General features: G+C 45.5%; 2 protein-coding genes across 2 annotated transcripts; one reads left to right on the top strand and one right to left on the bottom strand.

The window, feature by feature from the left end:
- Positions 1-4,172: 4,172 nt before the first annotated feature.
- On the bottom strand, positions 4,173-10,200 carry LOC119360766 (protein FAR1-RELATED SEQUENCE 5-like). The gene is made up of 6 exons (XM_037626272.1): positions 10,024-10,200; positions 9,800-9,942; positions 9,472-9,574; positions 7,026-8,879; positions 6,884-6,939; positions 4,173-4,945 (listed from the first exon to the last, which is right to left on the bottom strand). Exons 1-5 carry the CDS (start codon positions 10,198-10,200, stop codon positions 6,889-6,891), a joined length of 2,328 nt encoding a protein of 775 aa, XP_037482169.1. The 3' UTR covers positions 4,173-4,945; positions 6,884-6,888.
- Positions 10,201-10,296: 96 nt separating this feature from the next.
- LOC119362985 (DNA-directed RNA polymerases II, IV and V subunit 9A-like) lies at positions 10,297-16,340 on the top strand. The gene is made up of 4 exons (XM_037628275.1): positions 10,297-10,450; positions 10,572-10,647; positions 15,704-15,862; positions 16,041-16,340. The coding sequence occupies exons 1-4, from the start codon at positions 10,422-10,424 to the stop codon at positions 16,119-16,121; spliced, it is 345 nt and encodes a 114-aa protein (XP_037484172.1). The 5' UTR covers positions 10,297-10,421; the 3' UTR covers positions 16,122-16,340.
- The last annotated feature ends 708 nt before the right edge of the window (positions 16,341-17,048 follow it).

A 17,048-nucleotide genomic window follows, 5' to 3' on the forward strand; every position in this document is an offset into this window, starting at 1 on the left:
CTTTCCCCCTTCTCCAAGTCCAACAAGGAAGGAGGGAGTCCTACTCCCGGTGGGAGTAGGACTCCCCATGGCGCGCCTCCTCCTTGGCCGGCCGCCCCCTCCCCCCTTGCTCCTTTATATACGGGGGCAGGGGGCACCTCTAGACACAATAATTGATCTCTTGATCTCTTAGCCATGTGTGGTGCCCCCCTCCACCATAGTCCTCCTCGACAATATTGTAGCGGTGCTTAGGCGAAGCCCTGCGACGGTAGAACATCAAGATCATCACCACGCCGTCGTGCTGACGGAACTCTCCCTCAACACTCGGCTAGATCGGAGTTCGAGGGACGTCATCGAGCTGAACGTGTGCTAGAACTCGGAGGTGTCATAGTTTCGGTGCTTGATCGGTCGGGCCGTGAAGACGTACGACTACATCAACTGCGTTGTTCTAATGCTTCCGCTTTCGGTCTACGAGGGTACGTAGACAACACTCTCCCCTCTCGTTGCTATGCATCACCATGATCTTGCGCGTGCGTAGGAATTTTTTTGAAATTACTACGTTCCCCAACACTGGCAACCTGGTTCATAGAGTTCACCGGGAGGGGACAGGCCAGTAAGCTCAATGAGATCAAAAGCCTTGGCTTCATGATGTACATTTCCTGTCATCCACTCGAGGACCCATGTCTTCGGATCCCTGTTGTAGCCGCGAATGTGGAGAGTTGCATAGAATTGTAGCAGCAGCTCTTCATTCCAATTTTCTTTATCAGTGAAAAAACGGAGAAGGTCTGCATCTTTGAAACAGTCAAGTGCTTCTTCTAAGCAGGGCAAGCCAACAATGCCTTCGGAATTCATACGCATATGAGGAAATATGCGCCCTTGGTTGTATAGAACACAGGAGTAGTAGCTGCGTTGCTGATAACTCCAGAACCGATCAAATGATATTCTTGGCTTGGAATATGGGTTCTTGGCACTATCAAAGAAAGTGTTGTGTGCAATGAAGCCATTGACATTAAATGATCCTGGTGCAGATGCAGTACCTGGGAACCGTGGCAACCTTGGCTTTGGCTTCTGAACCTGAGGCATGTGCTCCACATGATAATCAAACTGAGGGCCGGGAGCAGGTGGAGGAACCAGAATAGGCCATCTGACAGGGACTAGCTCGCCTTGATAGAATGCTTGCTCAATAGTGTGTGGCCTTGGTGGCGGTACATGAGGAGAGGCATTTGCAATGGCGTCAGGCTGCACATTGGTGGTAGGTGCATCATTGACTTCATGCATAGTGTTGACTATAGGCGCCACATTATCTTCAGCCATGACAACGTCATTGGCGTCAGTAGTGTTGTTGGTGGCCGCCTCAAGATTTTCAACCTCCACTTGAGTGGCTGGAGGGTCGGGCACAGACGCATTCTCCTTGAGAACAACTTCTTCTTGGGTGGTAGGGGGTGTAGCAACACGTTCTTCTTCTTGTCTTTCATCGGCTGATGCAGCCGGAATCTCTTCAGTAGCATTAGCTTCTGACACGAGAATCATCACAGAAGGATTGTCTTTAGGGAACACTTGACGTGCCACTGAGCTGGACTGGTGAGAATCCTCTTCTGTGATGGTTGTCATGGAGACCGATGGCCTCTGGCCTTTGCGAAGCCGTTGAAACACGGGCAACGCTTTTGGTGATGGTGTGGTCTCCATGTAATTGTCGTCATTTACCAGTGGGCTGGTGACTTGTGCTGGTGGAGGACGGGGTGTACTTGGTGAATCTTGACTTGGGGTTGCTGGTTGGGGGCGATCAGCCCATGAGGCATCCTGTGAGATTGGCGTCAAAGGACGACCAATACTGATGAGTTCGCTGTTCGTGAGAACAGGCGATGATACCGTTTGGCGCTCGATCTGAGGAAGGACTTCATCATCAACTACATTGTCTTGGGGACCAATGTCTTTAGTCGTGATGGGGTCGACGACTGGAACTTCTTGAGCTTCAGGAGCCTCTGTGGAAGCAGACTCATGAACTATCAGTTGACGCTCTTGGTTTTCGGACGCAGGACGAGCATAAGACAGGGGCTCGACAATGAGGGGCTCTTTGGGAGCAGCCCGATCTTTCTTCTTGATCTTTCTCTTCTTGGGCAAGGGAGTGTCATCAGTGGTGTTCTTGAACTTGCGCTTTCTGGCTTCGGCTTCAGCTGCCTTGGTTTTCTTTTGTTCTGAAGCCACTGTGGGGACCTTAGGCTTCGAGCCTGTCATGCTGGCAGGGAAGACAATGCGAGGTTCTTCCCGCCTTGATGCTTCAGATGGGGCCACAATAGACTTCTTCTTCTTGACAGCCATCTTGGGGTCAATGCCTGGACGCCCAAGGGCCTTGCGCTTTTCAGCTTCATTGTAAGCTTGAACACACTTGGCAGCGAGGTTCTTCATCCGTTCCCGAGAGCCTTTGGCTTCTTCACGTTTCTTGCGAAATGTCTCCTTGAGGTCATTCAGCATCAGCTTGAATTTCTGAACATCAGCCACACTAAGCTTGGCCATGTGCTTCTTGAACTGTTCCTTCTCATAGTCAATTTTATTTTTCAGTTCGACAATCTTCTGAGCCAGAGCCAGCTCAGGAGCAATGGCGCCTTGGAAGGCGACACTGATGCCAATTGGGAGTTGAAGATCATCAAAACTTAGATCAGGGTTGTCGAACCACTCATCAATGAAGTTGTCCAGGATGTTCACATCGAAGAGGGGCAGATCATTGAAGATCTCCGCCTCTTGCTTGCTCTTTATCAGCTCCTCAAGAGCATCATCACCAAACTCGTCATCTGACGACAGATCAATGGCTTCAGATTCGTTCCTCAGAACGGCAGCCGATGTCAGTGCTTGACTGGACCTCTGAACAGTTTTCTTCTGAGGCTTCTCTTTCCGTTTGGAGACCCGAGATTGATCTTCAGAGTAACTTGGTGCAGGAGGAGCAGTTGCTAGTGGCTTCACTCGTGAAGCCTTGGGTGCAGCAGTAGGTTTTGAAGCCTTAGATTTATTTTGCTTCTACGGCTTAGGAGGAGCTGGAGCTTCATCAGAATCTGCATCATCAGCAGAGTGATCCATATTTACACCTTGAACGGCAAGTTGTAGAAGTGGCCGATCCTGTTTTCATTGTCTTCACGGGTGCCATCTTCCCGAGAAGCAGAAGGACCGGGATTGAAGTCAAGTCCAAATGCCTTCTTGTTCTTCACGGCGGAACCTTTACCATTTTTTGTCCATGAGGACCAGGAGCAAGGCATCCCGGTGGCCGGTGGTGTTAGGAGGCGATGCGGGTTCCGCCGCAACGTTTTCCATTTTTTGTCCGCCTTTAGTGGATTTGGTATATTTACCAATTCTAGCAAATTTTAGGCTATAGACCAAAACTTTTTGGTCCCCATGCAGATTTTGGTCTGTTGTTGAAGCTGTTTTTTTTGCTCAAAGGAACAAAAAAGGAATCTTGTTTTTGTTTCGGCCGTTGAAGATGCTCTTAGATTTTGCCTCCATTGCAGCGTGAAATCGAAGGAAAACCTGCTAGAGAGCAGATCGAAGGAGAGCAGGAGAAAAATTAGGCAGGAAGCAAAGCTGAGTGGGTGTCCCCCTTCCCCGAGATAGATGGCGCCGTCTGCAGCCATAGACCGCCTTCGCCCAACACCGGCCGTCCTGTCCCCGTGGATTGCTGCTCATACGTCTGGCCAACGAAAGACAACACACTGACAGGGCCGACACCAGCAACGTCGTCGCAGCACCACCAGACCAGTCGATCGTCGCTCCCGCTGCCAGACATGGTGTATTTTATCAGTTGGTTGCGGCGTCCCGGTCGCAGCTGCACGGCAGGCACTAGTAAGTACGGATCCGTGCTGAAAGGGACTAGTAATCCCGCACACGTGCTGGTCTAGTCAGCACAGAAAGATAATACAAACCCTATAAATTTTAAGAAACATACTGTGTGCTGTACTGATGTATTTTTTTTGCTCTATCTATATACAATTATACATGCAGTTCTCCTGCATGGTTTGAAAAAACAAATGTGGTTAATATTTTGAAAATTTGACTAGACATGTCCAGGACGGAGTAACAACCATATTTAAAAGGGTAAAAAACAACGGAGAACCTAAATTTATTTTAAAGGTACCAAGGCCCTAATCCTTTTCTTTTGACAGGCCAGGGGCCCTAATTCTGAAGAAGGCAAAAAATGGAAGAAAACAAGAGCAGGAAATCTCCTTCAGCACCCCAAGAAACACATGCCAGCACCATTTTCCAACACAAGACAATGCAATTATGCACTTCGAACCAACGGCCGCAGATAATGCGATTCAACACGATACCATGTTGCTTGCATTATGCAGTTCTGGACAGGATGGCATACCAGGGCCTGATCATCGATGTCCACTGGAGAGTCAACGGCAGCTCCTCTGGCTGAGATAGATCCACTGCCAAAGCTGGTTTGCCTTGCTTCCGAAGTTTCATCGATGCACGAGCTGCCCAGCTCACCTGCAGGTGAAGCCCCACCAGATCTGCATCACACCGAAGACCTTCGTTGATCATGAGCGGTCAGGCTAGGCTGTCTGCACAAGTTTCAGCCGCAGAAGCACAAAAACAGTCCCTGTTCATTTAGCTTTCCTGGGCGTGCAGTAACAGTAAGCTTGAGCTGCTAGATTGACAAGTTGATTGGGCTGGCTGAACAATCATTTTTGCTTGGGATAAATGGGCTAGGATGGCCACATCATGTTTACACGACGCACAAAATTTCTGAATTATTTCCAGCGCAGTACAGGCACGAGGCTGTATCAGAATCTAGACTAAACCAAGGATGAGCGGCTCAAAAGCTGAAAATTTCCTACAGCCGCATAATTTACAAGTTGAGAAACTTATTCAGGGGAGGGGAGCTCCCCACTGTCATATTCTCACTGCTTCAACTGTCAATATTATAACATCTGGCAAGGCACACATGGAATCATCATCCGTGCGGTGAAGCGACCTGCATGATAAATGGAGCAAGCGAATTAATGTACTGGACAACAGTATCGGAGGCATGCTGAACGTATGGGGATATATCTAGGTTTGAAGTCAAACTGTTTGACCAAAAAGAGCTATCGTGCTCTCAAGTGTCACCACAAACTACTAAAATCATACCTTAACGTTGGTACTCAAAGAGTAGAATGAGAATCGCATTCGGCAATGAAAAAGTGAAAAGGAAAATGACGGCAGGCAGCGATATTTTATATGTAAGAAATACATTTTGTCACGAGCTCATTTATGACTCATTTTCCATTACGATGAAGTGGACAAAATGAACAAGAGACCAAGACTTGGCTTATCATAGTATACATCTTGAGCAGCTTAGAGAAACAAATAACGTGCATCAGATCAGCGATCCCTTAACTCACACGGTTAGCTCACGTTGGTGCTCCAACTCTCAAAAATCAAAATGCACATTTAGCTCATTAAAACTTGCCAAAGAGGTTCATTAACGGTCCAAATCATGTCAAGCTATCCCCGACCCCTTGCATGGTCAAACGAATTTATCCACGTGGCATCCTAGTCAGCATAAGCCCACATGTCACACTCCTTGTTCTCTCTATCCTGAGTATCCTCACGGCCTCAAGCCCAACGCTAGCGAGGCCATGTGTCCCAACGCTAGAGCACGGGTCCCTTGGCACACCCCTATTGCCACACCCGCCGACTGTGACCTCCCTCCATCAGCCACCCGTTTCATCTAGGCTGCGTCATCTTGCAGACGCTTCCTAGGGCACAGCGACCCCTCCTCTTCCAGCGGCTTTTCCATGCATATGGTCACAGGGCCATCCTCAGTGCCTTCCCTGTACATTGCAGTGGCACCTCCTTCCCTTGATGTCTCCTTGATGGGATCAGATGACGACTTGTCTCCTGGTAAGCACATGGGCCACAACGCCGAGCTGCAGCAGTCTAAACTGTGAGAAGCATAGAAGGTGCCACCATAAAGGCCTGTGTACACGCCTGTGTCCATACAACCTCAGCCATCGGGTCATGCTCCTCCTCTTGTCCTGAATATGCAGAGATTCTTCACTGAAGAACATGTATGTGTGGATGATGGGGTATTGGCTCTGATTTCTCCTTCCCCATCGGTTCAGAGACAGATTTATAGGTTTTCTATGTGAGATGATGTCCGTGGCTTTGCTTGGTTTCATGGTTCTTCTCCTTTAGTTTCTCAACCATGAATGAGTTCTGTGATGCGCGAGTATGTGGCTTGGCTCGAAACTATGCGCTATCCTGATTTGGGAAGCTTCCGAATGTTTCCAAAAACTAGTGTTTGGATAGAGGTTTGCTGGTGCTGTTTGGTTGGACAGCTATCGTGGCGCTAGAAATGGTGGTGCCAATTGCGGCCATACAATGCTGCTGGCATGCAGGCACTGCCAACTAGGATGCCATGTGGTCACTGTCTACATGTCACATACTCCCTCCTTTCTGGTTTATTGGGCCTATCTCATTTTCTTGGTTTTTCTGTTTTCTTAGTCCAACTTTCATTTCTCTCCATCACTTTTTTACATTCCGAGGCGCATTAAACTGATGCATGCAAGAATGAAAAGAAACCGACCAATGCATACCATTTCTACTCATTCAGTGGTCACACATGCATGCACCGTAGTTAATGTAGATTAAAGCTTGAGTAATTTTGTAAAGTACGAGATACATTCCTCCACTCAAACCATCCACCTTGGTTGATGAGATTTCATATTTGAGTCCTCTAAACCGGAAGGGAGGGAGTATGCAGTCAACACTAGCCCAACACAATTTGGACCCCCAGTGAATCCCTTTAGCAAGCGCAGGAGTCAATTGTACATTTTCAGAGTAGGAGACTAAAGTGAGCGCATCATGCAAGTTGAAGCACCACAGATGCATTTTACTACATGAAGAATATTAAATCATGTTGTTATACCTTCATTAGGAGCTTCTATGAAATGGGTTCTCATGCATATTGGAAAGCGATGTGTCCTGCATTTGATCAAGAACTTATATCAGCGACAATGAATAAATGAAATTCATTTTCCACATAAGAATGTGAGTTGAGAGTTAATTACTTGAATCCTTGCATTGATGCTTTGGAGCCCATGGTGATTTGCAGAAGGTACAGAGACGTTTAATGATGACCTGTTATCGTTTGCTGCATGGCCTTGGCTGTCTTCATCTGTAGACTTGGCAGTCCTTCTCCATCGCTTCAACAGATATATATGAGGCAACTCCTTGATATTTCTGTAATCGAGCACCTTCAACATGTGACAACATGGAATACCCATAAACTCAAACTTCTTACAAGTGCACATACAAGAGTTATCACTTGAGTTGAATCTAACAAAGTGTTCCTTGGGCTTTTCAGAAGGAGCAACTTTGTAGTCAGAAGTTGTTCCGGCCTCTCCACAAGTGAATAACACAGAGTCCATAAACAGTTCAAACTCTTTACGAAAGATCTCAAACACCACTGGTGTGTACATATGGGAAGTTTGCTTTAACATCTTGGCTGGGGGTATTCTTGGATAACTTTGACTAGCTTGGAAGTCAGCTTGGAGCTCAGCGTAGCGATGCTCATCTACTGCTCTTTCATAGTGTTTGAAGAAGGATAGCAGATCCAGTTGAGGGCTCAAGAATTTCTTCAAAATGCTACTAAAACTCTCAGCTTGAAGGGAACTTATTATGTCAGCACAAAATATATGCCTATCATATGCCAATGCCCATCTTTCCCTTTCGTCAAACAGTTTAGACAGCCACTCATTATGTCTAAGATCATACTTTTCTAGCATAGTTCTCCAAGCAAACACGAATTCTTCCTCTTCCTCGTAGCCAAAGACACATTTGCTAAAATCCTTTGCAAATGTCTTTGAACCTTGGAAAACTTGATTCAGGTGCTTAACAGAATTCTGATATACATGCCAAGCACAAACTCGTTGAGCAGTATTTGGCCAGGCGGCTGCCATTGCACTACTCAACTGAATCAATTGATCTATTAAAGCTACCGCTGGTTCTTTTCCATGCATTGCTATCTTAAAACTCTCAAATAGCCACTTATATGACTCAAATGATTCATCATAAAGCATAGCTGCACCAAAGATAATTGTTTGTCTGTGATGATTCACACCAAGGAATAATGCCAATGGCCTGCCATATCCATTTATCTTGTAAGTTGTGTCTAGACATAGTACATCATTGAAGTAGGTGAAGTCCTCTCTAGATTTTGGGTCTGCCCAAAAAAAGTTGGTTAGTTTGTCATCCTCATCAATCTGCATGGTATAAAAGAACGAGGGGTTATCCATTTGCATAGTCTGCAAATATTTTAATATGGCTCCACCATCACCAGGTTGCATTGCCTTCGTGCGCTTTGACCGGAGATAATTCTTGTAATCTGCTGGGAGGACAGAAATACTTCGAAGGAAACCAACTTGTCTCACAACAAGATCACCAGTTGCTTTTGTGGTTGGTGTCACTACGGAATCATCTGACAGTTCTGCTTCCCCAGACTGAAGTTCTGTCAATATCCTTTGTGACCTTAACATATGCATCGTCGAAGGAGGGGCCAGCTGATGATTGTGCTCTGCTTTAAAATCAGTGACCCTGTATTTACACTCTGGTGTGACTTTAATAATCAGCCGTGCTGGACAGCCAATTCTTGTATCCAACCTTGGTTTCTTTGCCTCCAACGATTTTTTATCCCTGTTGTAACCCTCTCTTGAGCATACAAAAGTCCTTACTTTGGTAATATTTTCAGAAGATTTATGTGACGTGCTTTTTCGAACACTAAAGCCAACATGCCCAGCATATTTATTGTAGAATTCATATGCTTTTTCCTCGCTCTCAAATTCCATGTCCACCTCAGGAACAAGCTTAGCAAGTGAAGCCTCATCTATAGGTGGTTCAGCTTCTATCATTCTTCTCATTTTACCCTGGAGAAGTAATCATACATAACTTCAGTAAAAGGAAAAATACATTTAATTGTACCAGAACTTTATCTGCACACAAAACAGCATGAAAATGGCAAAGATATCAGCATGCTAGGGCCAACATGTTAAATTTCAAGACTGACAGCAAATCTGCTTCTTTTTTTTACTGGTACGAAGTGCCATAAGGTGTTCGAACATAATACACTAAACACTGGATCAGGAATTCCTTTTTGGAAACGTGTTAAAATTGCCCAAGGGTAGCAGGAAGCCAAACAACTAGACACATGGAACTGTTACAGCCTTACAGGTGACAATGGTTCCTTGTAGCCACTGATTTTAACATAATTCCCAGAAGTTTAACTTTCAGCATTCAAGGGGAAGGGTAGTTCTTACGTAGCATTAAACTTGCTATAAAAACAGCAGCAATAACACCGTTACGAAAAATTGGACTTGGCTAACCATATGTTAGCTCTTTTCCTGGCTACCACAATATCTCTTAGGAGTTAGGTTCACGTTGCGAAAAGACTCACAGAATACAGAACACAAGAAAACGATTATAGGATGATTGACTAAGGACACAAGATTGCGGTTTCACCTTCCTGTAAGCGATGCCACAAGCGTTGCAAAGAGTTCTCGGGCCATCAGGGCCACGTCGCATATGGGGTGTCGCATTACCCGATATACCACATCGCAGGCACCTAATCAAATAGCAGAAAGTTGTCAGGATGATGATAAGTGCAAACATACAGCTGAACTGAAGCCACTTCTGCATCAGCATCAAACTGAACTTGAACAAATGGACTGTAACTGTTTCATCAGCATCAAACTGGAACACCGCCCAGAGGCAAGACCATTTCGCCGGTCAACAGCATCACCAACGGTGAGCAAGAAGTGATAGCGGAAGCACTTGGGCACGCACGTACCGGACGTGGCCGTCGAGGCTGTCGTCGGCGGCGTTGTCGCGGTGCAGCTCCAGCTCCTGCTCAGCCGGCACGGCGGCGTACGGGTGCATCTCCCCTCCGCCCCCATCCGAGGCCACCAGCATGTGCATCATGGCATCACCACCCTGCCACGGCGGCCACACTCACATGAAGAAAATTCACCAGAGATGCCGGAAAAATGGGGAAAAAATTAGTTGAATTTGTACCTTGGGAAGCACCGGCGAGTGATTTGGTAGGAAATTTCGTACGAATTTTGGAAAACCTCTTGGTTTGTGGGAATCGGAGCTAGGGTTTGGAGCCAAGCAGATGAGCGGGGTGGGGATGGGGGAGGGGGTGCTGGGATCCGATGCGGCGGCGCGGTAGGTGGCCTCGTGTGGTCTCATCGGCCGCCCGACACGTGTACGCTCCGGATCTCACATGGGCTTACCCATTCCCCCTCCGTGCTAACTGACACAATGGGCCTACGGCCCGTGGACCCCGCCCGTCATAAGCCTCTCTCCCCTCGCCCCACAGCCGAAACCGAAGAACCCGAGAAGCGAAGGCGAGAGAAGGGGACAGCAGCGGGCGAGACAGAGAGAGGCGAGGAGACGACAGCACCGCCGCCATGAGCGCCCTCAAGTTCTGCAGCAAATGGTGAGCAGGCAGATCCATCCTTGGCATTCGTCTCCGATGTTTCCTCCCCGGTGATCCAAGGAGCTAATCAACGGTCGTTTAATCCAATGCATCTTTTCTTGTTTCGTTTCTGTTCCTGCAGCGACAACATGCTGTACCCGCAGGAGGACAAGGAGATGCACATCCTCCTCTACGCCTGCTCGAATTGCCAGCACCAGGTGGTTGCCTTGTCCCGCGCCAGATGATGAAATTGTATTGTGTTCGGATTTGGTTCTTCATCCTCGGGACGAAACCCTAGGTTCGGTTGGGGATTGGGGTTGGCGTGGCTGATCTGGAACTGTATGTTAGGTTGAACTCGTGGGTTTGGTCTAGGTTTAATGATCCGGTGGCTGATGGTGGCTACGGGATTAAGGTTTGGTGGCACGTTATTAATAAGTTTGTGTTTGTTGGTTTGTTCTGGTAGAGCAACTCTAGCAGAGTCGCCATATTGGCAGCCTCCATAACACGTATGGAGCGTGCTCCATAATATTACGGAGGCTGCCGAGGCAAAGCGCCAACTCTGAGTCTGTCATATTGCGGCCTCCATGTCTTTTTCTTTTCTTTTCTGTTTTTTTTTGGTTGCATGAACTCATTGTCCCACACTCAGTTTGAGGGATTGAAACTCTAAGTTGAGTTAACATTCATTACAAAGGTCTTGCATAGGTGGAGAAAAGTGATTAGCGACATTTTCACATTATAGGTGTTAATCCCATTTGTGCCCTGTGCGGCCGTCGAGGTCGGCGACGGCTTTCTCAAGGGGGCAAGGCCCAATATGGCGTTTTCCGTCTCCTCGAATCTCACCGCATTGGCATCGAATTGGCGCCATTTGGCTCGCCCACTCTCCGCTACAAAATCCGCCTGGGCCTCCTACCAGGGTTGCTCGACGGCCGAGATCCTCCCTTTACTGTTTACCGTCCAGTTGTCATTATTATGGTTTTTGAGTCGTTGTATAGTCGCCGACTAATCGCCAAGTCGTTTTCCAAAAATCAGGGCGACTCGCGACTATACAGCGACTTATGGCGACTATACAGCGACTTTCGTCCACTATACGCTGAGCCGCAGGGCTCGCGGCGACTTGCCAAGTCACGACTCAAAAACCTTGGTCATTAATTCTGTTTATGCCACTTACCTGAAGGTTAAAACCCCGCCTGTATAAGCTGGGCTGTGGCTAGGTTGTGTTCTGAAGGTTAAAACCCTGCCTGTATAAGCTGGGCTGTGGCTAGGTTGCGTTTATGATTTTATTCCCCATTTCTGCCATGATGGCAAGAACATCTACAGATACAATTACACTATGAAATCAATGGCTCTCTTGATTTGGCCTTATAAATGCTTGATTCCACTGTGAGGTCTCTCGATTTACTCTCCAATTAATTAGGATTGCTACTGGGATCTGGCACCATTGTTCTAGAATAAATGTAGGAAGTGATTTTTTGGCCCTTTGTAACTGTTTTCTGATGCGTCTTGATCTTCTTTGTGAAATCCTCGAGAATTAAATCAATACAATGAGCTGCACATGGAGTCCATTTTTTTTTCTCTTCCCATCAACGACTTACCAGCTGCGTTATAATTAGATGCATTGTCTGTTACAACCTAAACAAACATTATCTTTTTCTACTTTTCCAACAATATCATCTAACATTTCAAACACTTTGTCGGCTGTCTTAGAAATGTCAGAAGTATTGACATGAGAGAAAGACCGTACTTTTTGGGCCATTCACTTTTCTATCTGTCCAGCCACCAGACGTTATTGTACACCCTGTCTTCTTCCTCTGTTATTTGAATTCAGAAAGCAAATTCTTTGTTCTCTTAACATCCAGCTTGAGAAAATTTACCCTCACTTTGTGATATGATGGAGGTTAAAAATCTTTACTGTATATTTCAATCATCTTTGCCATTCTGAATCCTTGGCAACATTAAAGTGAGATAGAATTGTTATAGAGGACCTGGAAAATTTGGGTGCAAACCTCTTCTCTCTCTTCTTTTTATGTAATATACTGACTCACTGTTGTTTGAGCATTGCGCTTGTTAGCGGAACGATTTGTCACAGCCTCATCTTCAATGTTGTCAGCTGGAGTATTCTCTTTTCTGCATCTGTTTCCTCCATTTCTAAGTTGAACTTCCTCTTCTTTGCACCATTTTTTTCTGCTTGGTTTCCCTAAAATTTTGAAGAACTTTTTTCAAACATCATAAGGTACTTTTTCACAATGCTCAACATTAAACCCAGTCCTCGCCATGTGATGCTTCAGTCTGTAAGCACCCCATTTAATAAGAAGGCAATATTTGCATCTAATTGTCTTCTTCTCATGATCAATTTCATTTCCATGGTCCCAGCCAGGGCCAGTCTGATTTTCACGAGCATTCGTCCTTTCAGGTTTACTACTTTTGGTAGGACAGTGGCTGACTTTTCCGTCATACAAATATAAGATTTAGCCATTTAGGTACCAAGCTATCTAATTATTTAAGCTAGAACATACTTAATCTAGTAGTGTTCGTACAGTAGCTAACCTGTGCAACGTATCAAGGATGCCCCTCAATGTTTGATGGCTGTTGCTTCACTCGTGTCAAGGGAGAGTCGGCTGGGGACGACCATGCATGGGAGCCTGGCAGTCTACACTAGTCGAGGTCGGCGTACGTGCTGCCGGTGGCCTGCAGCCCTACAAGCCGGCGAAGCCGCTAGAGAGAGAAAAAATGAGATTGGGAGATGAGCACAAGCAGACGACCAGCACCAATGGAAATGAATTTAGGGTATTAATACAACTGCTGCATGATAATAATCTACCATAGAGCATAGGTGGATGGCCGAGATTGAAAAAAAACTGAGTCGCTTAGAATCGGGATTGGCTCGCGATTTCACACAACCAGATGCGCGATTCAATCCCCTAAACTTGGATTTAGACTGTGAATCTCTACTATTTAATGGGAGTTTGTACATCGTTCGTCCCCCCCAGGGCCCCACCTACCGAAGGATCTTCCCACGATTCTCTATTTCGTTTTACTGACCGCAACCACACCCAGTTTGGTTAGTGTCGATTCAATCAAATCTCCTTCCTTTCTTAGGATGCACTCACGTGTCTCCCTGGCAGATCCACTGCCATAAAAAGTAAATCAATCATCAATCAAAAATTGTCTCCAGCAGCCCCAGCCGGTTCACTACCATCCACGGCAAATCAGTCTATCTACACTTCTACATCTACTCTACACTACCTAAAAAAGGAATAACGTTCCCATTTCGCTCAACCTTAGTCCACCTCCATCCCATGCTTAGCGCACCAAGAAAACCAGGGGGAAATCGGTCCGCTACAACCCATTCACGCGCGCCTTCCCCTCTATTCCTTCTACACACCGGGTCTATTTCTTCAAGGTTAATCAAGTCTTTGTTTTTTAGAGAAAGAGAGGTAAATGGGTTGGTGGAAGAGGAGAAATTATTTAACGGCAAATCAAACCGACGGCACGGCCTAATATACATGAGTATTCTATAAAGGTATATGTTAGACATGATTGATGTAACCATTAGAATGTGTATGCTCCTGTTGCAACGCATGGGCAATTAGCTAGTATTAGTAATACAGGCTAGAAATACTCATGTAGTTTAGTTAGCATTCAAGGCTTAATGAAATCCTGCAGCTATGGACCTGAGCCATATGCATTGAAGCCCAACCAAAAAAGCCCATGTGATTTAAGGCTTATAATCAAATCCTTCAGCTTTTGACCTGAGCTGTATGCATCTCTTTTGGTTTTTCCGTTTACTCTGCCCATGACCTAGAGCATTTTGCTCAGCGGCTCAGATAATAGATTGATCGACCTTTGGTTTTCTGATATCATTGGTCCATGGAGTCGCCAAGGCCGAAGGCCGAGGATACATGGACGATTCTGCAGCGCTGTCATGCTACGGTGCTAACCCCAGGCCTTTCCATCTCTATTCTTCCTGTTGTGTCTTGATCAAACACTAGATTGAAGGTAATCTATATCTACATCTCAACACTAGTAGCCAGTGCCATCTTTTGATGAATTTAGTTCATCTAGCATGGTTAATTAGTTCCCCAACAATGATTAATTGTGCCATACCACATGGATTAATTTTGTTGGCCATGTATAATGCATACATGAGAAGAGATTAATTTACTGAATGGATAACCTATATAGGATGATACCCCACGGTGACCTGAATAGAGGCCTCAAGTCCGAGTTGTCATCAGCGTGTAGATCCCATTGTCATACACGCTGTATGTCTCCCGTTGGCTGGTTACATGTGCCCTGTCTTAGTTTGTTGTGCCTTAAGGATGAACGAATGATGCCTTAGTGTATTATAATTTCTTCTTCGCACCCCTCATGTTTGAATCTTGGCTCCGCCCCTGGAAGAACCAAGTTCCCTTCCATCTCACGCCTAGATTGCTGCTGGAGATGGCAGGAAATGGTGGCCTTACCGTAGAAAGAGAGAGAAACCCTAGCCACCTTTATGTGGGGGAGTGGAGAAAGGACAAGGGGATCGCGTCTCCCATGTCGGCTAACTCGATTTTATCTTGCCAATAATGTTTCCACAACAACATATCTTGACATTAGCCTCTGAAAAGAAAGATTTCCTATCTTTTCTTTCAACTCAGGGGAAATACGGCCGTGAAGCAAAACCAGATTGCTGTGCCATATGAAGGATAGCTATACTAATTCGGTATACTCAAAAACTCATTCAGTACAAAATTGACCTAACTCTTCGATATATTTCCTGCTGAATATCCCTGATCCCTTTTTCCGGTGGTATGGACAAAGCAGCAATCAACATGACTTTCCTAATCCCCCCTTCCTTTCAGGAAGAATGTGAAATTCTTTTTCCTTAAATGGGAGCAGAGCATGGAAATCAAAGTGGCTAAGTTTTGAATTAAATAAAAAGCAAAATATACAAACTCTGAAATCAATGCTATAATTAAGCAATTGTTTTCTTGTAATATCCTTTTCAAATCTCAAACTCAAGGGAGAAATTTGTTTTTTTTTAATAAAGATTGACGAAACAAATAACACTTAAAGAGTTGCTCCTTACAAGAACAAAACTGAGGTGACTGTCAATTATGTGCACAAGATGTTTTCTTTTGTGTGGTGATGGATGAGTTTTTTGTTGTTGTTTGTATTCTTTTCAGTTACGCTGAATTTGTAAATGTTTGATCCTTTTAACATCTTATAAATTTTTATCATGAGTTTCTCATAGACTGACTAATAATTGACATATGCTGAAACCACTGACAGGAGATTGCTACTGATTCTTGTGTGTACAAAAGGGTTCTTCGGAAATCTGCTGATGAACCTAAAGACACCCTAAAAGACGCAGCTGCTGATGCGTCTCTGCCACGCACCAGAAGTGTTAAATGCTACAACTGTGGCTATCCAGAAGCTGCTTATTTCCAGGTCTGTAAATGAGCGTTGCTCACCTCCCTGTTGTTTGTCTCTGCAGTTGTTGCTAAGGGTTACAAGTACCATCTGTACAGGTAGATGTTAGTAATACCAAACCAAGATCATGTGTTGTTTTCCTGTATCCTTTTCTGTTGATGTACATTTCGATTTATGTCGCTTCCTTGATCTGCAGGCCCCGACGAAGGGAGAGGTTGGCCTGACGCTATACTTCATCTGCTGCAGCCCTACCTGTGGCCACAGGTGGAGGGACTGACTGACTGACAAGGGGGAACCCTCCACAGAAGGGAGTGTTAGTTCTTGGCACTGAAACTTGACTGGCCCTGTGTTGCTCATGACTTGTGTTTGTCTTAACTTGTTAGCTTGTGGTATCTGTGTTCCGAAGTTTAGGGCAACTTCATCACTGTGAGCTTACTGCTTCTGAGCTTGTTCTCTTAAATCTTTATATATGCAGATGTTCGTTTGACCTTGAAGAGTTCTTAGGATGCGGTGGCTGTGCATCTTCCCTGTTTCATTACCTAGGCACTTATCAGGTCTCAGATTGATTTTTGTCCTTGATTTCTCCTGATTCTCTGATGATAATTTGCCTCAAGTCTTCCTGATTCTTGCCACTGAAACTTGGCCGGCTCCGTGGAGTAGATGCGCATGCCTGTAGTTTGTCATTCAGAGTACTGGTTGGGATGACTTTGCTGCTGTGCAACTCGAACGCAACGAGGACTTTTTAGTGATGCAGTGCATTGCAGCTTCCATGTTTCAGTACCTAGGTACTGCCTTTGAGCGCTCAGGGTGATTCTCTCCTTGAATTCTCCTAATTTGCTTCTTTCTGGCAAAACTTGAGTCTTTGTAATGTCATTCATTGTTATCATTGATCTGAAGTTTCTTAATTGTTCTTTTTCCGCCAGTGTGTGAATATTAGAGACCTTGTTCAGAGTGGTGGGGGGATGGCAATGGGTACCCATTACCCACGTACCCTGCGGGTAAAAACCCTATTAGGGTAAGGGTATGAGACAAAAAATTACCCATGGGTATATAAATAGGGAAAAGTTAAACCCATCGGGGTAGAGCGGGTACGGGTATGGGATCGTATAACCCATACCCACATACCTATGTACCCATATAAAATCTGTATGAACTCGAAATTATCTCTAAACTTTGTTATAAATTTGTGAACTCAAAATGTATG

Source organism: Triticum dicoccoides, chromosome 2B (genome assembly GCF_002162155.2).
Source record: "Triticum dicoccoides isolate Atlit2015 ecotype Zavitan chromosome 2B, WEW_v2.0, whole genome shotgun sequence".
In the NCBI taxonomy this organism is placed as follows: Eukaryota; Viridiplantae; Streptophyta; class Magnoliopsida; order Poales; family Poaceae; genus Triticum; species Triticum dicoccoides.